Source organism: Muscardinus avellanarius (genome assembly GCF_963383645.1).
Source record: "Muscardinus avellanarius genome assembly, chromosome: 1".
NCBI lineage: Eukaryota > Metazoa > Chordata > Mammalia > Rodentia > Gliridae > Muscardinus > Muscardinus avellanarius.
Window position 1 is genome coordinate 223,423,880 of NC_137786.1, and position 23,390 is coordinate 223,447,269.

The 23,390-nt window shown below is 39.8% G+C and overlaps 1 protein-coding gene across 1 annotated transcript in view; it reads left to right on the forward strand.

Moving 5' to 3' along the window:
- The window catches only part of LOC308260095 (fatty acid desaturase 2-like protein FADS2B), a gene marked incomplete at both ends in the record, with an annotated part of 48,990 nt that overhangs the window by 20,221 nt on the left and 5,379 nt on the right, over positions 1-23,390 (forward strand). The window contains 8 exon segments of the mRNA XM_080691425.1: positions 1,963-2,073; positions 5,579-5,776; positions 6,948-7,049; positions 13,815-13,940; positions 16,600-16,660; positions 20,046-20,122; positions 20,316-20,413; positions 22,570-22,666. Of these exon segments, the coding sequence (XP_080547551.1) occupies positions 1,963-2,073; positions 5,579-5,776; positions 6,948-7,049; positions 13,815-13,940; positions 16,600-16,660; positions 20,046-20,122; positions 20,316-20,413; positions 22,570-22,666 (870 nt within the window).

The window sequence follows — 23,390 nt, forward strand, 5'->3', positions numbered from 1 at the left end:
CTCCTTTCTTCAGCAAGAGCTTACTTGCCCAAGAATGCTGGTAACAGAACCTGTTTTTGCAGGCTTTCAAGAAGAGATTTCACAAGTTATTTAGTATCTGGATTTCATTAGAAAATTATTGAATACTTTAAGGCTACCTAAACTGCTTAGTTGCACTGTTTTGTCAATGCAATGAAAAAATCTCCACGTAAAAGGCCATTGCCCACTATTCTGGAATAGTCAGTGGACCTTTAGTATCTGCTGTCACAGTAGTGACCTCTGAAACTTCCTGGATATCAGAAGACACAATAAGATTAGAAGAATATTATTACCAGCACACTATAAGATGAAATTGCAATAGATCATTCTTCCACACCTTGACCTTGACCCATCAGGATGTTTTTCACTCTAACCTGTTCTGAAACAGTAACAAAACATGAGTTTTTCGATATGGAATATTGTGAGACACACTCATCACTTTGTTAACTATGGAATCAATCTTCTCCTGGTTGGAGGAGCTAAGATTTAGGATCAGAGAGTATGAAAATTTAAAAACATTTTTGAAATAATATAACCCATCAATCATCTCCCAAGGGGTCATAAGAAGTGTGCAGAAGTGGAATGGACAGTGTAGAACCTTTATGAACTGAATGGTTGTTATTAACCACATTCAAATAAGAGGATATAAAACACTCTGGATAAGTCAAGAGACTTGTCCATCATTATACAGCTAGTAGGTGGCAGGAAGACCATTTTTCTGAGTCAGTACTGTACAATGACACCAATCCAGATTGTCATGGCTTTTATTTATTCAAGTTACAACTTTGGTTATATTTCTTCATTTTTAATTACTCCCACCCCAAAGTTATAGTAACAGAAAGTCTCATATCTCCCTCCTGTGGAAGCCTTCTCCCCCTCAAAAAAAAAAAACCCTGCATAAATACTTGAGAGGAAAGAGTCTCTTACTTCCTAGCATAAACAGGATGTAGGATCCTCACTGCTTCTCATGGCCATATGGGATTGCTACTTAACAACAGCACTTATGTAGAGTGATGAGAGTTCTCCAGTGACAAAGAGTGCACTACTTTAGACAACCCAAGGCTCAAGGGCTGTAATCCCATCATCTCTTGTCTCTTTGTCTTAAGCCACTGTCATCAAATTTAACCTGTCCTTCTCCAGAAATAACTAGTCAGGGGCTTTAGCCAAGAACCAAGAGAGGACCATCAGTAGAAGATAAGACATGCATGGTCAGTCTTGATGCTGCATGCTCCAGACAGTGTAAGACACTTCAAAAAAAAAAAAAAAAACTTGAAGCTGGAGCCAGGAGTGGTGGTGCATGCTTTTAATCTCAGTACTTGGGAGGCTGAAACAGGAGGATCTCAGGCTCTCAGCCAGCCTCAGCTACTTAGTGTGGCCCTCCACAACTTAGTGAAATTATGTTTCAAAATAATAATAATGTAATCATAATAATGAAGAAGAAGAAGAAGAAGAAGAGGAGGAGGAGGAGGAGGAGGAGGAGGAGGAGGAGGAGGAGGAGAAGAAGAAGAAAATATAGCTGTGATGTAGCTCAGAGGTAGAATGCCCCTGGGTTCTATCCCTGATAACACCAAAAGAAAGAAAAAATATGATGCTGTATTTTAAAGATTAATCATGACCAAGAAACTAAAGCAACTATTTATTTCTTCTGGTGCTCAATAAAATAAACAATGATCTCATTAGTATTCAAGGAGAGCCTGGCTGTTATTGTTCATGCCTAGAAAAACATCAGTGGTAGGTGGGTCCTCCCTAGCATCATGCTTTTCTACGACGGCCTCAATTTTGGTCCATCTGCTTGAAGCATCAATCTTGTGTTAGAAGCAAGTCCTCTGTAATAGAGTTTGTGCTTGTTCCTGGGTTGGTCACATGGTGAGGTAAGGAAGGGGGGGCCAATCTGTGAATAAATATGTGTCTTCTGCGCTTCTAACTGCTGTCTCTGATTCATAGGATGCCTTCAGGGCCATGCATCTGGAGCATGACATTGTGCAGTTGTACCTTAATCCTCTGCTCATTGGAGAACTTGCCCCAGAAGAGCCCAGCCAGGAGAAAAACAAAAATGTAAGTGAAATCTCAGAATCCCAGTGGTGAAATGGTGGAAACAAGAAATATTTAGAGGCAAATTGACTATTTTCTGTGAGAAGCCAGTTGTCATGTCCGGGTTAACATACAACAGAGTAGTTTCCCATACTCTAGGGGGTATATTCCAAGACTCCTAGTGAATGCTACAAAGGGGATATTACTGAACCCTCTATACAAGCAGTGCAATATCATGACAGTTGATCTGGTGGCCACAATGACTATGAAGTGTCTGTTGGGAGGGTAGTGTATACAGCATGAACAATATGGACAAAGGGACTCATGGACAGGGTAGAACAGGGTGGTGGGCGATTTCACAATGCTGCTTAGAATGACATGCAACTTAAAACACAAATTGCTTATTTCTGAAATTTCCTGTTTAGTATTTTCAAACCGTGGTTGATTGAAGATAACTGAAACTTGGATATACGGGGGGGGGGGGCTACTGTAAATGAGAGGTTTCTGCACATTTCAAAGCAATGTGTTAGATCCTCAGACCCCTTAAGCTTCTTTGAAACAAAGGAATTGAATTGTTGATGCTGTAAACAATAGTAATTCTATGTCCCTAAGTACTGACTTCACTTTATTTTCACCACTTACACTTTTTTTTTTTTTCGTGACTGCTTGTGATTCTGTGCTTGATGTCTATGTCTATGTCTATGTTCTCTGCTAACCTAAGTTCCATGAGAGCAGAGGCCATGTCTATCTGGCTCATTTCTGTTTCCTTCAGATGCTCCTGCACAGGATCAGACATGTAGCAGGAACTCCATAAATAGCTACTGAATAAAGATGTAAATATATTCTAACATTGCCTTTTTTGCATTTGGAGAAATACTTATTCATGGAGAACAAATTAGTTTCTGATAGTTCTACTGCTGGGATATCAAAGAGCTGGGATTCCAAATAACTTCTTTCTGGCCCCTAGTTCTTAGTATAACCATATTTTATTTCATAGTTAGACTACATATTTTGACTACTCTTTTCTAAGGGTTTCTATAAGTTTAAATTTTTATTTGGATGTTTTTAAATAAAGCTTAAAGAGATTTAATTAACATGAGTAATTCAATTCTTGCAATTTGTTTTTATAAGAACTTACATTTGTTTAATTCTTAATTACTTTGATTTGCATAAAGTACTGATCCATATATTACTGTGAAACAGAGAGAGTAAGGGCTTAATTTCCTCTTTAAGAAATGAGGAGACAGTCTATGCCTGGTGTCACAGTCTGGCAATCCAAGTACTTAGGAGGCTGAGATAGGGGAATTACAGATTTGAGGCCAACCTCAACAACTTATAAAGATCCTTAGCAACTTAGCAAAACCTTGCTTCAAAATAATAAAATAGATGGGGTATATCTCAGAGGCAGAGTGCCCCTAGGTTCAATCCTCAAGACCAAAACAAGAAAAAAAAGTGAGGAGACAGACTCAGATAGAGAGTAAGACTAATCTCAGGACACAGAACTGGCCACATAGCTCTGCTTAGAAGAACGGACTCTAAGGCATACAGCTTGAACTCACACCCCCACCCCTGCCGCACTCAAATCTCACAGGTTTACAGCACTTTCCAAACCCCTTTGTGGTTTAATTTCTCTATGTAAAACAACAACAATAGAGTAAGAATTTTATAAGAGTTATTGGGAAGATGACTGAAAGAAGTAACATCATGTAAAGTGCTTAGAGCAATGTTTGTAATACAGTTAATACCCATTAAATTTAGATACTGTCATGAACCCTGTGGTGGTAACCAGAACTCACAAACTTCCAGATAGTTCACTAAAAAAAGATGATGCAAAGCTTCTTAAAAATTATCTGTAAAGGAAATAAAACCCCACTAATTATTGTGAACTATAATATAATCATTATCTAAAATGGCTTTAGTCGCAAAGAGGGAAAGGGCTGCCATAAATTGCCTTCAGTACCTCTGTGTAGGTACTCAGTTGGCTATATATAGAACTTTGTTGTTTGAGCACTGAAGCTGGGTGTCAGGAGGTATGGGCTGAAGTCCAGCGTCTGTCATTGACTTGCTGATGATTTCAAGCCAGTCGCTCTTCTTGATTTTCTGACTCTCTCTTTTATACAATCAATGGGTGGGAAAATATGACCAGGCTGGGAAGAACCCTAGAAATAACTAACATTATGAAGTAACTAAAATTTTCTATGGCTAGCAGAATTCCAAGGTTGATGGGGGCTTGGAAGATAATCTTAACCAGATTTTTTTAGACAATAGATACTGTATTTATTTATTTATTTATTTTGTGGTATTGGGGATGGAACCCAGGGGCATTCTACCTCCAAGCTACATCTCCAGCCCTATTTTTTATTCTTTATTTTGAAACCAGGTCTCACTGAGTTGCAAAGGGCCTCACTAAGTAGCCGAGGCTGTTCTTGAACTGTGATCCTCCAGTCTCAGCCTCTCAAATGCTGGGATTAGACAGTAGGTACTTTAAATGTTGCATAGGTGACTTCTTAAATTTTTATTTTCTAGAATTACTTTCACAGCTCTTTTTAAATTTCCAGTTTCTCTTCTCTTTTACATGTTTACATCCCTGCTATTTTCTCATACCCTGATCACTTTCTTAACTGCTCTGGTTTCAAACCCATTATAGTAATTATGACAAGTGATGTTTCTTCCTAACACTTGCATGCTCCTCAGTCTGATGTGCCAAGCTTGGAAATTAATGCTAGTGTTGTACACAAACACACAGGCATGCACAGAGATGGTACATCTGTGCAGGACCACTCGCACCAGCCAGTGGAATTCCTGTCTTGTTCCTGAGGACACACTGAGAAGTTCTCAGAAAACTCATCCTTGGAGCTAATTTAAGTGAACTATAGTGTTCTATGCTCAGCTCACCTACGAAAGCATCCTTTACACACATTAAAGAGCTAATAATTGGAAAGGCATTTTGTAAATGACACCAGTAGCTGCACCAATAGAAATCCACAGAGAAAACCCAGCTTCAAGGAAAATAAACAGAACTCAGTCAACACCTGAAATAATAGTGATGGCTTCAAAGATATCTAATAGGCTTATATATCTCTCAACTGACTCTCCCTCTCTTCATAAAATAACATTTTTTGGCATAACTCAGCATAGGCATAATAGAGGAAAAAACAGAAAAGTTTCCATGCAGAGGAGGAGCCCTGAAAAGGGTTGCCCCCAAAACACTACTTTTAACTGATCTCTCGAACAACTGAACAGTGTACAAGTTACGGCTCATCCTTTACCCTGGCCCTAGAATCCTTCTCACCTCCAGGGGGAAAAAAGTGATCATTACCTTTTTCAAAGATTCATTTTTTTGGTTCATTGTTTTCCTGTTTTAAATTCTGAACAATTAAATTTATTCGTGTTGATAAAATTTCATTAATTTTATAAACAAATAATAATTTAGCAATTTTATTACCAAATCCATAAGTGATTACTTGTGCTTATTTGTGCTCCCTTTTACTGAAAGAATTAAATCCTGCCTTAAATATTTATTCCACAGCCCGAGTTGGTAAAAGATTTCCAAGAACTACGCAGGACCTTAGAGACGACGCACATGTTCAAAGCCAATCTGGGTTTCTTCTTCCTTCACTTTGCCCAGATCTTGATTTTGGAAGTCCTGGTGTTGCTGATACTGCATCACTTTGGCAGTGGCTGGAAGGTCACAATATTCATTTCCTTTATTCTCACAGTTTCTCAGGTAAGCAAGAATCCTAAGTCCCGGTGGTGTCCTCAGGAAGAAGTTTAGATTGTTTTCTCTCCCTCTTGAGAGTGTTGTCAGCATCAGACTGACACTTCTTGGCAAACTACCTGGTCATGAAGGTCTGCCATTTATCTACAAGTTATTAATCTACTTTGTGTCCCAGTTGTGAAATCTATAAAATAAACATAGCAATGAATATGAAATCATTCTGAAGAGGAAAGAACATGCTAATATGTAAAATATCTGACATGGTGTCTGCCCTATGGTAAAGGTTTAATGAATGTGTAAGCCCTTACACAATCTTGTTTAAGTTAAGGGAAGAGATACATCCTCTCATAGGAAAATAAAATCTTATGAGTCCCTTTTTAAATGAGGAATAACCGGTGCTCAGCAGGGCATTTGTTAAATCCTTGTTGAATAAGGTGGGTATTTTTGACTGTGTGTAGTTGTGAAGAGAAATTCAGAAGATCCCTGTGCCTGAGAAAGGGGCCGCCCAGGAAGGGTGATGGTCACTCCACTGAATGTAGCACAGGGAGGAATAAGATGTTTGCATGCCAGTAGGTGAAACAAACACATGCTATTGGAGCAGAAAAGGACATTTAATTCTCATTGGCATGATGTGGAAAGCTTTGCAAAAATTTACCAATATTAGGTGTTTCTAGATTGAGAATTTGTATGTCAATTCTTTTCTTGAAAAGCCAGCTTTCTTATTCTTTGGAAAGCAACTTTTGCAAAGAAGAAAGGAAACAAATACATGTTTGGTGCTTAACATTAGCTGGGCACTTTACAGTAGGTAAGCTGTACAATACCCCATGTGTCAGATTTTATTATCCCCATGTATCAGGCAAGTCAGAGGGTCAGAGCTGCAAGTAACTTGCCCAGGACTACGAATCCCATAAATGATAAAGAAAGCAAATCTGTCTGACTCTGAAACCCAGGTTTTTCTGCTTCACACTGAAAGATTGTGAGCACAGATGGCCTTCCAGGCCGAGAAAGCGATCTGGACCAAGGGATAGAGGTTAGACCATGACGTTTGTGGGAAACAGAAAGATCAAATTGAGGTTAGATGATAGCTCCCACTATTCCCAAAGAGGCTCACAAGTGTATTCATGGACTTATGAATTTCTTCTTGACTTCCCAAAGTCCCTGACAACTTTGTCTCTCCTAGGCTCAGAGTTCATTTTTGCAGCATGACATAGGACATCTTTCCATCTTTAAGAAGTCCAGGTGGAACCACCTGATGCACAAAATCGTGATGTGTCATCTCAAGGTACTGGATGTTGGGAAGTATGATGAAGATACTCAAGCCTCATTCCCCAAGGCAGGGATCTCTATGTTTGATGGTGTGCTCACATCAGTAAAAACTGCTTCTGATCCACCATGCAGAAACACAAAAGAACTACTACTGAAAGTTACATCTAATAATGTATAACATTATAAAATTTGTGCTAAAATAGAATTTTAAATTTTAGAGAAAAAATGTTGATTCTTATTTATGAATCGCTTATGTTTTTCATTAACATAGCCTTATCATTTTCCCCCAGTCCACGGCATCCCCGTTGTTCTAAAGAAACACCCCCCCCAGAAGAAAGTGTAATGCCTTTACAAATGAAGATGTGCACTAGAAATCACCAAAGGAGAACATTCTTAGAAGGAGTGCAAAATGTATTCGCTAGGAAGCTAGGGAAATCCGGCAGGCCTAAATCGTCCTGGAAGGATGGGGTGAAGAAATAGAGGCAAAAGAATCAGGAGGATAGATAAAAATGAAGGGAAAGAGAAAGCATAGTTAGAGAAGCCCAAGAATCTCTGATTGAGAGGAGGGCTGCAAAACCCATACCTCTGGAAAAAGCAAGTAGTGGTGATGGCAGCTAGTCTTATTCTCCCTAACGTAACATAAGCTCCAAGAAGCAGGTCCACGGCCCTGTGCACCATGTAATGCAGTGCATACGAGAGTTTATGGCATATAGTGGGCAGGCTTTCCATAAGTGTTAGTTGAATGAGAGTGTGTGTGTGTGTGTGTGTGTGTGTGTGTGTGTGTGTGTAGAAACAAAGTAACCAAAGCAACAGGATTGTTAAGAGTGGCTTTTGACCCTACTCTGCCAGTGTTCACTGAGTGATTGCGAGCAAATCTTCTGTCTCCTCTTGCTCTCCGTGTTCCTATCTATAATTTTAGATGTTCATCTAGATCTCTGCTTTTCTGTAACTTGCTTGAATTTAGTAACTGTGTGCTCTCGTCCAGAAGGAGGGCAAGTTTCTCTCTATGCCAAGTCCTTGCATTCAAGGCAGGTCCTCTTAGGAAATATCCACCGGCACTGACTCAGATCCTGTTAGTTCTTCATCTGGAGTCTCTCTATGTTATAAGAAACCTGGTTATCTGGTTCCCCAGCCTAGGGCAGCTTGGAAGTGACCAGCTAATAAGAGGGTGAAGAGGATGCTGGAGCTGGGCCCACAGAGAGCAGTTAGGAGTAACCAGGGATGGAAAATTATACAGCTGGGAAGCAGAGCAAAGAGCCAGCCAAGCACCAGGTTCAGAACCGTCCCCTTCAGTTTATCCTCTCTCACGTAATTCTCAGGAGGTAAGATTCATAGTCCTCCTATTTTTCAGTTGAGATGAATCTTCAAAGTGGTTAGTTAACAATTTAAGTCAATGTCTAGAAACAGGTAAGTGGAAAATTTCATAGTGTGATATTAAATAGGGCAGTATGTACAGAAGTGCTTCTCGAGTCTGACCATTTGCAGACACCTGAAGAGTTTTTTTTAAACATGGATGCCTAGGCACCATTGTAGAGACTCTGCTTTAATTTATCTGTGCTGGGGTCTAGGCATCAGCATACATTTGAAAGCTCCCCAGGTGATTCAAATCTGCAGCCAGGACTGAAGACTGTTACTCGCCCCTCCCTACACACACACACACACACACACACACACACACACACACACACCCAGAGCTGCCATCCAGGGAAACTCAGCCACAGAGTTTCCCTGGGGTCACCTTGAACAAGTCAGTTAGTGTGCTTGAACTTCAGTTTTTTCAACTGTAAAGTGAGAGTAGTTGATGGCTTCAACCTGTGAGAATGCCATCAGGGTTATATGCAATACTCAGGTGACATGTGGAGCACAGTGCCTAGAAACGCTTAGTAATTTTAGCTGTTTTCTAATATTAGGCACAACCTTTTTAAGCGTACTTTTATTGGTGCATTGTAAACACACATCATAGTGAAATTCAGAGTGATCGAGACATACACATACACAGCACCTGGTGAGTTTCACCTGGATCCACCCCCGTTCTTCCCTTCCCCATATGTGATATTAAGATGGGTACTGATAATTTTATATGTGTACCTAGCATCAATCAAAATGTTTCCTTCATCAAGTCTCCTTTTTTTCCTAGACCTCTCCTCCATCAATACACTGAAGTTTCTCCTCCTTTATCTGGAGTTCCTCTTATATCCCATTTTCCCCTTAGCTCCACATATAAGAGAAATTCTATGACCCTTCACTTTCTGTGACTGGCTAATCTCACTTAGCAGAATAATTCTCTAGTTCTATCAATTTTCCTGAAAATGACATAATTCCGTTCTTTATGGCTGAGTATGTATTTCTCTTCATCTGTTGGTGGACATCTAGGCTGGTTTCATAGTTTGCTATGGTGGATTGTGCTACTATAACCATGAATATGCATGTATCACTATAATATTCTAATAGGAACAATCTTCCCGTGATTAAAATGAAGACCCAGAATCACTACTTAAGATGTTTAATAGTGATCATACTAAGAAGATAGGAAGGTACACCATGCCTGGAGTCACCTATTCTTATTAATTCTTTCCCATTGAGTAGACTGAGGTATAAATAGATTAAATAACACAGAGTTTGATTCTGAATTTATATTAGAAATATGTCCCACAAAGTGGTTAGGATGAATAATTTTGTCATTTTATGTGACAAGTTCATTTAATCAGTAACTTCTGGGAATAGGCACAGTTTTCTACCTTTTTTTCACCAGAGATAGCTAGACAAGGTGTTTCTGAATTTGGGAATATTTGCCACAGAATAAAAGCAGAGGTAGTTTCTTAAGGTCTTTGTGAGATTCAAGCAATGAACCTGCCCACTTCCCCTCCCCTGTGCTGAGTCAGACAAAAGCCAGGACTCATCTGCCCTAGAGGTAATTGGCAGTTGATGTGGTGCCAGTATTTGGAATATTTCCAACCCGCCCCACCCTGGCTGGCACTTTTAAAAATCAGTGTTTTCCAATTGGTCCAAATTTGCACAAAGTTCTTTCTCAATATCCCCAGAAATAATGTTGTGCTCAGTGAAATTAATATAACCCTGACAACTCATTAACCGAGGAGGAAAATGGGCAATGGCTTTGAAAGCGAGCCAAGAGGACTGCCATTTTATAGGCAAAGCCAGTGATTCATGAACCAACTGAATATGGGTTTCAACTGTGTGCAGAAGACACAGTTTTACCTGTAGGAAGGGAAGGTGGACAGGAAGGAGATGACAAGGGAAATTACAAGCAGCAACATCTCTGCCTTTTACATGCATCACCATTTTAAATTTAAAAACTTGACTTAAACATACATTCTTCTTCCCACCCTGGAAAAGGCACAACTATTGAGATTATTTGGGATTTTCATTTATTAGCTATGGAGAGATATATACATTAAGGTCTTTGCAGTGTATACACAATAGAAGAGCCCCCCTGAGGACACACCATAAAATGTTCATATATGTATTTTGGACCCTGTGCAATACAGATTGAATAACCCTAATGTAAAAATCCAAAATATGAGATTCTCCAAAACCTAACATTTTTGAGTGTGAACATGATGCTATAAGTGAAAAACTCTACCTCACAAGACTTTCTTTTATGCAAAAAAAAATTTTTAATAATATTTAAAATTACCTCAAGGCTATGTGTGTGTATATATATATATATATATATATATATATATATATATACACACATGTGAAACATAAATAGATCCTGTGTTTAGACTTGAGTTTCATGTCCAAGGGAGTTCATATGTACATAGAAATATTTTAAAATTTAAATAGCAGTGAAATTCCAAACACTTCTGGTCTCAAGCATTTCAGATATGAGATATTCAAACTGTACTAAACTCAGAATGGACTCTGTGTGATGTTTTCTAGCATCTCAGTAGTCAGATTTGGAAATAATAGGTGTCACGTGGTTGTTTGTTTGTTTGTTTGTTTATCTTATTTTGGTGGTACTGGGGTTCCTGGAAACCCTTCTATCTCCAGGCTACACTCCCAGACCTATTTTTATATTTTTATTTGGAAACAGGGTCTCTTAAGCCAGCGCGCACAGCTGGCTTGGAACCTGCGTGGTCCTCCTGTCTCCGCCTCCCAAGCGCGGGGATTACAAGCGTTCGCTACCACACTTGGCTGAGTCACGTATTATTATAATACATGATTATAATCACCAGAATTCTGTGTAGAACTATTATAATTCATTATTATAATACATGATTCCTATTACTATAGCGATAATGGAGCAGAATATTTAAAATTAAGTTATTTCTCAAAAATCTGGCTTATGCTGTTTTCTATAACATTCTAAACCATTTGGCAGCAGAGGAGAGACAGTGTCAAGAATGCTGCTTCCTATAATTCTCTCAACAACCTCACCCATAAGGAAATTGCCTACATTACACACCTAGTAGATGGCCACATAAGGATACAAATTTCCTCAGTCCAAAGCCTGGATTCTTTCTACGTACCCAGAACGGATCTAACTGAATTGAGGAGTAACTAAGGTTGGTTTCTACACAGAACTTTGGTGCAAAGACAGGTAAACATGCAGCTGATAATCTTCACTTGTTCATGAAGTGTTTTCTCCTTTGCCTTGTGAAAAGCATCTTTTAGACAGAGGGGCCCAGGCAGAGATGGTCGTTTAGATCACACTCATCATTAAGCTGGCTACTGTTGTAATGCCTTGTTCTATTAAGATCTGATCCTTGAATTACTCTACATCAAAACTTTGTCTCCCCTATTACCAATTACCACAATTAGACATTGGCTAAATGGGTAGAGTTTACGGGTAGAAGAGGCCAAAACGTTGACTCTAGCAGGAAAAAGAGAAACTAGCACACTCTTTGAGTTGTTTAGGATTCCCATTAGATAATATGTTGCTTGTATGGGAACCCCATTTTATGATGTTTATTTGATATTGCAAATGCTCATCTCAGAATCTGATACGTAGGAAGCACTTCAAAGTAAATGATGAATGGTTGAATACGTGAGTGAATGTACAAATGTAAGAGCAGTGAGTCATGTGCAATTTGACGGGAGAAGTACAAAGGGCAGTGGACCACAAAAGAGGAAAGAGAAATCAATCAGTCCAATTTGGAACATGTCCAGATTGAGATATCATGAGATAACCAAAAGAAATGTTTGGTAAGTCATTGCCTACTTGGCATGAGGTTTAGGAGAGAAATCTGGGCTGGAGGGAGTTTCCACTATAAAAATATTAGGAAGTATTAGAAGAAAAAAGAGGATCCCACTCCAGTTAGCCGGAGGAAGATGAGGGACAGCTAACTCTATGGATTGTGGAAAAGCAGCACTAATGCTTACTTTTTTTTTTTTTTTTTTTTGGTGGCACTGGGGTTCCTGGAAGCCCTTCTTCCTCCGGGCTACACTCCCAGACCTATTTTATATTTTTGAAACAGGGTCTATTACGCCAGCGCGGCTGGCTTCGAACCTGCGCGATCCTCCTGTCTCCGCCTCCCAAGCACGGGGATTACAAGCGTGTGCCACCACGCCCGGCATGCTTACAGATTTTCAAACATGCCTGTCTACCTTCACCATAGGCATACTGTATCCAGAATGGCATTATCCAAGAGAAATATAAAAAGACACACTAATATATATCATTTTTAATTTTCTCTTAACTGCATGTAAAACATAACTTTACTACTCCATATTTATTCAAAATATCATCTCAACATGTAATCAATGTGAAAATTGTTAATGATATGTATTACCTTCCTTCTTTCATACTGAATCTTCAAAATCCAGGACACAGTTTATACTCGCAGCCCATCTTAATTCAGCTGGCCTTAAGTAGCTAGTGACTCCTATATTGGATAGTACAGAACTAAAACATGCATAGACCAATTATTAAGAAGTGGCAAATATGCAATAAAGAAATCACTACCATTGCTTATTTTTCTGGAAATTATTAACATAAGTGAGAAGAATTTGAATATCTCAATGTGTCAGCATTTTGCATACAGTGTCTCATTTCTCCTTCAACCACCCACTGAGGTAAAGGCCATTATACTGTATTTATGGGAGATGCAACTGAGACTCGAAGGGGATGGGTGATTCATCCAAACCACACAGCAGCATTTATATATCTAGCATATGAAAATCTGTTGATATATCTGCAAATCGCTTGGTATTACAACTTTCAGGGAGAAAGAGAAAGTCACAAACAATTTAATCAGAGGTGATTCAAGCTTGGCACTAGCTAAAATATTTTTATTCCCATTTATTTTTATATGAGAGCATCGAAGCTGGGACAGGCAATGATCTGAGCCAAGCTCCCTAAGGAAAGACTTCAGATCACTGATTCTTTGAAATATTCATTGAAGTAGGATTCCTGGGGCCACTTTTTCTCAGAACTAATTAAAGTCTTGGAGCTGAGGCTTCTTTATATGTAAAATAGAAAATAATACTCTCTCTGCTCCACCTACTTTCAGAATTTTTTTTTTAAATAAGGATCAAATTTTTTAAAAACAGGATGGAAAACACTTTATTTTTGTTGGTTTTTATATTTTTATTAGCAGGAGTTGTTTTAGGCCTTAAATTGTGTTCCTGGATCAGAGGATTATTTCTTCATAAACTCTGAGACCCTTTGTCCATTGAGTCATGCTGTGACCAAGCTGGGAGGCAAGCTTGAGAAAGTCGAGTATATTATTTTGACTTTGAGAATGTAGAGAGAAAACTCAGACAGTGAAGGGTATTTCAGAATTCTCTTACCTAATTGATCCTCTCTTTTTCTTAGGGTTTATCAGCAAACTGGTGGAATGACCGACATTTTCAACACCATGTTAAACCAAACATCTACCCTAAAGATCCAGATATTGATGTGGGCCCACTTTTTCTGGTTGGAGATTCTCAACCTGTCAAGGTATGTTTAATTGTCCTGAGAAACTGCGCCAGAAAACTGATCCTGGATGTGCTCTCTGGAAAGTCTTCTATCCTTGTCTTGGGAAGATCAAACTAGAAGTTGTGACTTCATGCATGATCTCAGAGGATCTTTCCTTCTTTTAGGTCCAGGATATAAATTTGAAATTACTAAATCTGGGTTTGTAAGAATAGGAGATTTAGAGTGATGACTGTATAACCCTAAAGGTCATCCAGTTGAACCTCCCATAGCAGGTGTATGATAACCTGCTTCACCTTAAGCAATCCCAGTGACAGATAGGTTCCTGCCCAGTGTTTATCACTACCTCTGAGGCAACACGAGACAATGTTAAAAAGTGAAATCAAATGACTGAGGCTGGCATGACTCTCCAAAATTTAGCAAAGATGTGGAGACCTGTTCACAAAGAGAAGAAAGGTCAGAGCATTCAATGAGCACTAGACCGTGTACATCTGAAAATTTAGTTATATAAACTAATTCTAGCTCAGTTCAAATAGACTATGCTGTTATTTTTAGTTAATCTTAGTAAATTTAGACATGCACCACCCAGCTAAAATGCCTAGTAAGATGCTTGGAGATTTCACTTCTAAATTGGGCTTCTTAAGTCTCAGAAAAAGGCAGGGGAAATAAATCACTAGAATCTCTCAGTTGTTGATATTTTTAAAACTTCAACTAAAAATTGTCACATGAAAGTCTATTTAAATCCCAAAATATCATTAGATAGAGTCTTCCTTAAATAAAGGTTTTTCCCAGCTTTAAGAGACTCATCCTCTGTCCAAGCTGAATTAGAGTATGTTGCGTTGCTTTTATTTAAAACTTGATATGATCACAAGTCAGTTGCTTTTGACAAACAAGTTGGACTTTCCTGATGTTTGTAAACTTCCTTACTTATCATTAGAATTGTGTTGTATGCTCTTATGGTCTCCCCAAAGGAAGGTTTGCCTCATGAAGTTCACAAAGCCGCCTGACTCTCTCCAGATGTTCATTCTATACAGATGTAATTGGTTCATGTTTTGCCTCTTAACAAATAACAAGGATTCCTATCCAATTTATGTAGCTACCTTTGGAACACATTTCTAAAACCTTTGAGTTCTACACTCTATAGTTTTAAGGCTACAGTGTAAGACATGACTTGATAGTATTTAAACTCTGAAAATTTGTAGTCTTACATCAAAAGCATTATTTCTGGCGGTACTAGGGATTTACTTCTGAGGAATTCTACCTCAAAGCCACATTCCTAGTTCCTCTTATTTTTTTTATTTTAAAACAGAGTCTAGTTAAGTTGCTGAAGCTAACTTCGAACCTGCAATCATCTTGTCTCAGCCTCCAAAGTACTGAGATTACAGGCCTTTGCCACCACCTAAAAACATGTATTCTGAGTCCTGCCTGAACTTTTTCCTGACAGTTATTTTTACTATTTTCATCAATATCAATTTTCAACAAGCATTGATTAGCTTCTATATTCTGTGCTCATATCACTTAAGACTTAGAATCTTCCTTTAGGGTAATAGCTAGTCTGCCTGGGTCTAATTCCCAAGCATTTTCCACCTCATCCCTTTTCTTTTTTTCTTATTGCTTAGATATTAGGAGGTTTGAAAATAACTGCTAATAGCTATTTTTACTTCATAACCATGATGTTTATTGTTATTTGAAATAATAGGAGAAAGAGGGACTGAACATACAATCCAAATAAAGGAAGAAATCTAGTGATGGGAGAAAAGATATCAGATGAGGAAATAAGAGTTCCACATTGTCTATAGTGTGATAACTGAGTGAATATAGGAAAATATAGAGAGGGGTATGAATTATCACTCATTCATTCATTCAAAAAACACTTATCGACTTTCTGCTAGATACTAAAGTTACAAACTTTATCTCTTTGCCTCTTCTCAAAGCATTGGTTGTCTTTGTGCCCTGAGCATTGACTAAATTAACCAAGAAAAATCCTAGGAAACAAATCAAATTCTCAGTGATGAATGAAATATAATAATTATATATCAAAGCTAAAATTAGATCATATGTATACCAAATATTTTGTATATACTCTAATCATTCCTTAGAAATAATAAATCACAATGTGAGATCCATGATGAAAACACACAAAAGAGGAAACATGGGAAGGATAGGAAGGACATTCCTACATCTCTTGTCACGTGACCATTTAACAAGAGTCCATTGGATGAAATAATGGAGATGGAGCCTGAACTTCAAGTAGAATTCTACACAGTGTCCTTGAAGAGGAACTAGTAAAACTCATCAGGAATGTCTCTTTCCAGTTACTGTACTGCTTCACATAAAGAGAAGAATATTTTAAATGACTTCCAGGAGAATTTTTTTAAATAAAACCAATTGCAGTCTCCATAGCAAAATGGAATAATCTATCTGTGCAAAAATTACCCACACTTGATTAAAAGAGTAAGAGGCCACAATCTTTACTCACATCCCAGTTCTGGTTCTTCTAGTGTCTCGGGTTTGATGGCCAATGAACGCTAATCAGATGGTTCTTTGCATACAGAACACACACACACACACACACACACACACACACACACACACACACACGTGCATGCCTGAACACAAATGTCCTTCAGTTGACGACCAGAAGTATTGTCACTCATTTGAGTTTTATTCTCTCTCCTTTCAGTATGGCAAGAAGAAAATCAAATACATAGACTATGAGAAACAGCACCTGTACTTCTACCTAGGTGAGTCTCCTAGACCCAGTTTTCTTATCAACCCATTTTCTTAAAGCAGGCACTTTTCAAGCCAGAAGATATGATTAGAATCCTCTCACAGAAACCAGCCCGTATCTTATTGTAACTGAGAAAAGTAGCATGTCTTATTTCAGGCTCACTGGTGTGAAAATCTGAAAAGAAAAAAAAATTGGAAAGCAAATAGGCATTTTTAACAGATATCTCATCACTCTGGGTGTGGGGCAGGCAAGGGAGGAGACTCGAGAGGATGGGAAGGTGGAATGCCAATCAAAGGGTCCTGTAGCCAGAACTCTCATCTTAGACTAAACATTATCAAGAGAAAAGAGTAGTGGTATTTGTGTGGGGGAAAAAGAGGAGATGGGGAAATAATGCTGACGCATTTATAATGTGGTGCCAGAAAAGTTGAGCCCGGGAATAAAAGTCCACAAAAGAGTTTCCACGTAGGAGAAAGTTTGAAGTTCCATGACCTACATAGAGCAGTGGAATATATGAGATGTACATGTAGATAGATCAATAGATCTTCATTTGGGCATGTTGGCCAGGCTTGAAAGCAAATTTAGCTGAGCGATTCTGATACCAACAAAAGAACATCATGGCAAAGAGCTTTTCTCTGAACCCAAATAAAACTCATGATAGTTCCCAAAGTTTTCCAGGAATCTACAATGTCTTCATCTAAAACATGCTTATACATTTAGAAATTAAGCCAAACTACTTTGGGAAGAAACCAAAGATTGCCTGTAGGCCCGTGGTTCTCCGCCAGGGGCATTTTCTTCTCCCCAGGGGACAATTGACAGTGTCTGGTGACATTGTTACTTATAGCAATGAAAGGGGCGGATGGTACTGCCATTCCATGGGAAGAAGGCAGGGATGCTGCTAAATATTCTACAGCGCACAGAATAACACCTTATAGCAAACAGTCATCTGGTGCCAAATTCAAATGATGCTGAAGCTGAGACACTCTGTTTCATATGATCTGACTTGGCCGCTGTGGGTAGGTCACAGTAGCCAATGGCAACATGCCCAAGGAGTGCGGTTACTGTTCAAATTTCTTAAAATGTAGGACCACCCATTACAGCTCCCGCTTAGCTGGTATTCAGTCTCCCCAACCAACCCATCATCTAACCCTCCTCTTGCATTTTGAAAGGAAGAGAACATCGGTGTCCCATCTTTGGGAGGTAGCTGACCCCAGCCTTGCTGGATGTGTCTGTGTGAGACAGTTTATTTCCTGACCTATTCTGAGAGATATGTTCTCACTTCCTCTCTCTGGAGTGGTGCAAATCTGGCCTTAGTTCATAAGGAACGAGTGAAGGGTGTGCATTCACTAGAGAGTGCCCATGTCCCAAACCACACACCTTCGAGTTGGTCCATTGTGTCCTCCCCTTTGAATGACAGCATAGCACACAGGTACAACTGAGTCAGACCCAAGCTGTCACAGGAAAACAGAGTCAGACATCTGCTCAAGATCGCAAGACAAAAGTCACTCAGGCTGTTGAAATAGTAGGGAGAGGCTTTGGTATAAACTGAGTTTAACCCTGCTAAACTGAAGGTGGGAGAGAAGCTTTTTAAATGGCTTGTATGCTAAAGAAAAACATTGAAAGGTGCTGGGTGATGGAGGAAGTTGGAGGTAGAGGAGTGGTTCAGTTTGATTAGGTTAGTCCAGCTGTGCTGGCTAATACTCTCTCTCTCTCTCTCTCTCTCTCTCTCTCTCTCTCTCTCTCTCTCTCTCTCTCTCTCTCTCTCTCTCCCTCTCTCCTCTCTCCTCTCTCCTCTCTCCCCTCTCCCCTCTCCTCTCCTCTCCTCTCCTCTCCTCTCCTCTCCTCTCCTCTTCTCTTCTCTCTCCCTCTCTCTCTCTCCCCTCTCTCCCATTTCTCCCCTCTCCCCTCTCTCCTCTCTCTCTCTCTCCTCTCTCTCCTCTCATCCCCTCTCCTCCTCCTCCTCCTCCTCCTCCTCCTCCTCCTCCTCCTCCTCTTCTTCTTCTTCTTCTTCTTCTTCTTCTTCTTCTTCTTCTTCTTCTTCTTCCTCTCTCTCTCTCTCTCTCTCTCTCTCTCTCTCTCTCTCTCTCTCTCTCTCTCTCTCTCTCTCTCTCTCTCTCTCCTCTCTCTCATGAGGATTGAACACAAGTGGCTTTTTCCTCCAAGCTACACACCCAGCCCTTTTAATTTTTTTGTTGTTGTTGTTTTGAAACAGGGTCTTGTTAGGTCGCTGAGAGTCTCACTATGTTGCTGAGGCTGTTCTCAAACCTGTGATCCTCCTGTCTCGGCCTCCCAAGTACTATGATTACAGGTTCTTTTTGTGTGGGTGAGTGGGTGATACTGGGGATGGAACCCAGGGGAATTCTACCTTTGAGCTACACCGCCAGTCCTATTTTTTTATTCTTTCTTTTGAAACAGGGTCCCACTGAGTTGCAAAGGATCTCACTCAGTAGTAGCTGAGGCTGTCTGTGAACCGCAATCCTCTGGTCTCAGCCTTTTGAATGCTGGGATTACAAGTGTGTACCATGACACCCAGCCTCGGGATTACAGGATCCTATTGAGGTTAAACTTCAAGCCTTTCCACAAAGACCAGGAGGAAGGAGACCCTAATTTTTGATAATATAACATTTCAAAGGAATAGCTACTAGGTCACTGGGTTATAGATGATAAATTTTAGAGGAAGAAAGAAAGGATTACAATTATAAGTATTCTACTATAAATGCTATAAGAAATGAGAACTCAGGAGCCTAGAGTCAGATTTGGGCTGAAACAAATAATGTATTCTTTGGGCAGCATTGAGCTTCATCATGAAAAAAAATAACTTTAAGGGAGATCATCCAAGAACCTTGCCTTGAGCTCTTAGGAACTCTACTAATGTTTAAAGTCATGTTGGGGGTGGTGGTGAGGGGTTTAAATTAATCGTACTGGGACTATGTAGTCCTTCTAGGCCAAGGGGGACTCAGAGAACCCCTGTCTTCCCTTGACAAGTTTTGTCAAGGAAAGAGTTTTGGTCCAAAGCCAAAAGGTCTTTGTAAGACTTGTGTGCTCAGAGAGGCCTTGCTGATGCTGGGGAGGATCACATAAACAGCTCTCCGAACAGGAATAAGTGCACCTTCTTTATTCCCACCACACAAGCATATTGAGACAGGACTCAACACCAAGGACTGGGGAGAACTAAAGGATTCCAGGGATACGAAAATTTACAGGGATGCCACCATCAACAAGGCCTTAAATTTTCAGTGATTCCACGGCTGCTTTGAGGGAACTCAATTCTGGAGCTGATGACCAGATTCCCAGTTCAGCCATTTGGGCTTGGAAAAAGCTCGGTGGACTCCACCGTGCGGGTCTCCATCTTGCATCCATTCTCATTTATTGGCCATCTTTGTTATCTTGTTTCTTTTCAGTTGGGCTCCCTCTCCTCATGCCTGTGTATTTCAATCTGAAATCCATGCAAGTGATGTATCTTCAGAAGTACTGGGTGGTGAGTAACTTCACTCACTGTCTGAAACCGGATCGGGCAGAAGTGGGGGATGGAAAAGGCTGAGTGCCCCGCAGATGCGGCTTCCTTGAGTAACAGGATGTAACACTTGGCCAGCAAGTGAAGGGACCCTAGCCCAATGAAAAGGAAGAAAAATGACATCCAGGGCATAACGTTCACAGGCCTTTCTCTGCAGGACATCGCCTGGGTCAGCAGCTTTTACCTTCGATACTTCATCACACTTGGCCCTTTTTATGGAATTTTTGGAACTGTGTTGGTCATATATTTGGTCAAGTAAGTCTATTTGCTCACTTCTGTAACTCAAATGGCCCTCTTACCTTTAACAGATTGCTTCCTTCATTCATTTCCTGGAAAGGTGGTTTATTTGTTTCTGTTTTATTTATTTTATTTTGTTTTATGCTGGAGATTAAACCCAGGGTCATGCTACCTCCCAGATACTCCCCTATTCTTTTAACTTTTTTTTTAAACAAGGAAAAGGCTCAATATAGTGGACGGGATGGATGTGACTCCTGGGCTATGTAAGAAAGTAAAAAAACAGGATCTCAATAAATTGCTGAGGGGATAGCTAATTGCTGATATTGGCCTCTAACCTATGATCCTCCTGTCTCAGCCTCCCAATTACTGGGATTACAGGCATGTAATACCACCATGCCCAGTGGAGGAGGTATTCTTAAGCAAATGAGAAAAAGCAACATTGGAAGTATTTGCAAAAATAATTTTTCCAAACTCTTATTTTTTCCATTTGCTTTATTCCCAGTTGAAACATTTCAGTTGATAACCAAGTCTGTTAGTTACTTAGTTAGTTAGTTAGTGAGTGAGTTTGATGGTACTGAGGATTGCACCAAAGGGCATTCTACCTTTGAGATACATCCCCAGCCTTGTTTTATTTTTAATTTTGAAACAGTTTCTCACCAAATTGCTGAGAATTTCATTAAATTGCTAAGATCCTCCTTTCTCAGCCTCCCAAATAATGGGACTACAGGTATGTGTCACCCTGCCTGGCCCCCCAATTCCTTTAAAACTCCTATCTAAGCTGGGCGTGGTGCGCACGCTTGTAATCCCAGGATTTGGGAGGCTGAAACAGGAGAATCACAGGTTCGTGCCCAGCATCAGCTACTTAGGGAGGCCCTCTGCAACTTAGTGAGACCCTGTTTGAAAATAAAGAATTAAAAAATATTAGAGTTAGATGTTTAGCTCAGAGGTAGAATACCCCTGGGTTCCATCCTCAGTACCACCAGAAAACAAAACAAAACCTGCAATCTATTTGGATATTATGCTATGCCCAAATCATGATAGGACAGGATTTTATTTTGGCGGTGTGGGGGTAGATCTGGAGACTGAACCCAGGGGCACTGAGCTGCACTTTCAAATTTTTTATTTTGAGGCAGGGTCTCACTAAATTGCCCAGACTGGCCTCAAACTTGTGATCCTCCTGGAGAGGAAGTTTTGAAAATTATTAAATACTAGATTTTTCCCAAACCAAAATAAAATAAAACTATCCTTTTGCCTAAACAGTCATGTCCAACTTTCCAATTTATTCCTTCCTCCTTCTGTTACATTATTAGTCTAAATAAGCCTAGATAATTATAAGGCTAGTGACAGCCATGATGCATTAGACACAGTGTTAAAGGCTTTACACACATTATCTTATTTTATGTAATCCTATATAACCCTGCAATGTAGATAGTATCGCCTTCATTTTTTTTCATAAGGGAACTGGAGTTTGGAGAGATTAAATCACTTGCCTTAGGTAATAGAACAAGTAAGGGCCAAGGCCAGAGCCAAGACAGAACTTGAACCGAGCTCTGATGACAAAGCCCAGGCCACCAGCCACTTTGCACAAATCCTTGGGGAACCTGATGTTTTTTATTTTTGTTTGTTTGTTTGTTTGTTTGTTTGTTTGTTTTTGTGGCACTAGGGATTGAATTCAGGGGTATTCTACCTCCAAGCTACAATCCCGGCCCTGATTTTTATTTTTTATTTTGAAACAGGGTCTCACTAAGTTGTAGAGGGCCTCATTCATTCAGTAGCTGAGGCTGTCCGCAAACAGCGATCCTCCTGTCTCAGCCTCCCAAGTACTCGGATTGAAGGCGTGTACCAACACTTGGCTGAACCTGGTGTCTTTTAACCCTTTCTTGAGAGCTACAGAGGTCTTTGGAGGTATTGCTCCCATGAGTTAGCAAGCAGGGAAGGTCACATGGATAGGTGTGTGTGTGTGTGTGTGTGTGAGAGAGAGAGAGAGAGAGAGAGAGAATTCTATATAGCAAGGGTATTTAGAGAGGAAAGTGATGATCATTATTTTATGGGAACTTTGGAATCTCTTTCATTTCTTCCAGCACTTGGGCAGGTCTGCCAGGGGTTACCACGCCCAGTGATCACAACTGAAAGACGCTATAAAGTAATCTCTCCCTCCCTTTATTCCCTGAAAGGCTTCTTGAAAGTCCCTGGATTGCTTATGTTACCCAGATGAGCCACATACCAATGAAAATGAGCTTCGAGGAGAACCGAGACTGGCTTAGCACTCAGGTAATCATGGAATCCCTGAAGGAGAATCCTTCCAACCAGACTGGCTGAGAATATGGTTATTTTCTCAAATAACCATAGCTCACCTCCATCAAATGTGTCCCAACGGCCAGGCACTGTCACTGTGAAGTGCTTTGCAATGTAAATATACAGGTATGAACCATGATTATTCTCACTTTATAAAACGATAAAAATTAAGGCATGAAAATGTTCAGGAACTTGTATTTTGAAACAGGGTCTCACTGTGTTGCAGAGGGCCTCAGTAAGTAGCTGAGGTTGGTCACGAACCACTATCCTCCTGTCTCAGCCTCCCAAGTACCAGTACTACAAGTGTGCACCACCATGCCCAGCTTAGAAGCAGATTTTAAAGCTAGGCAGTTTGATTATAGAGACTCCAAACCAAAAGTCAGCCAACCACAACCCAGAAGCCAAATGTTTGCCCACTACTTGTTTCTATGAATAAAGTCTTATGAGACCACATCCATACTTACTCACTGACATATCACCTATGAATGTTTTGTGCTATAATAGCAGAACTGAGGAGTGTCTATGAAAGGATTAAAATACATACCTGGCACTTTATAGAAAAGCTTTGCTGACCTTTGCTCAAATATCCCACAGGACACAGCCTTTCAAGTGAATCTGAGACTCATGAAATTGCAGAATGAATTTTACACCTGTAAGAACTCTGAAGATTAACTCATATTTATTATGACACAGATAGGGC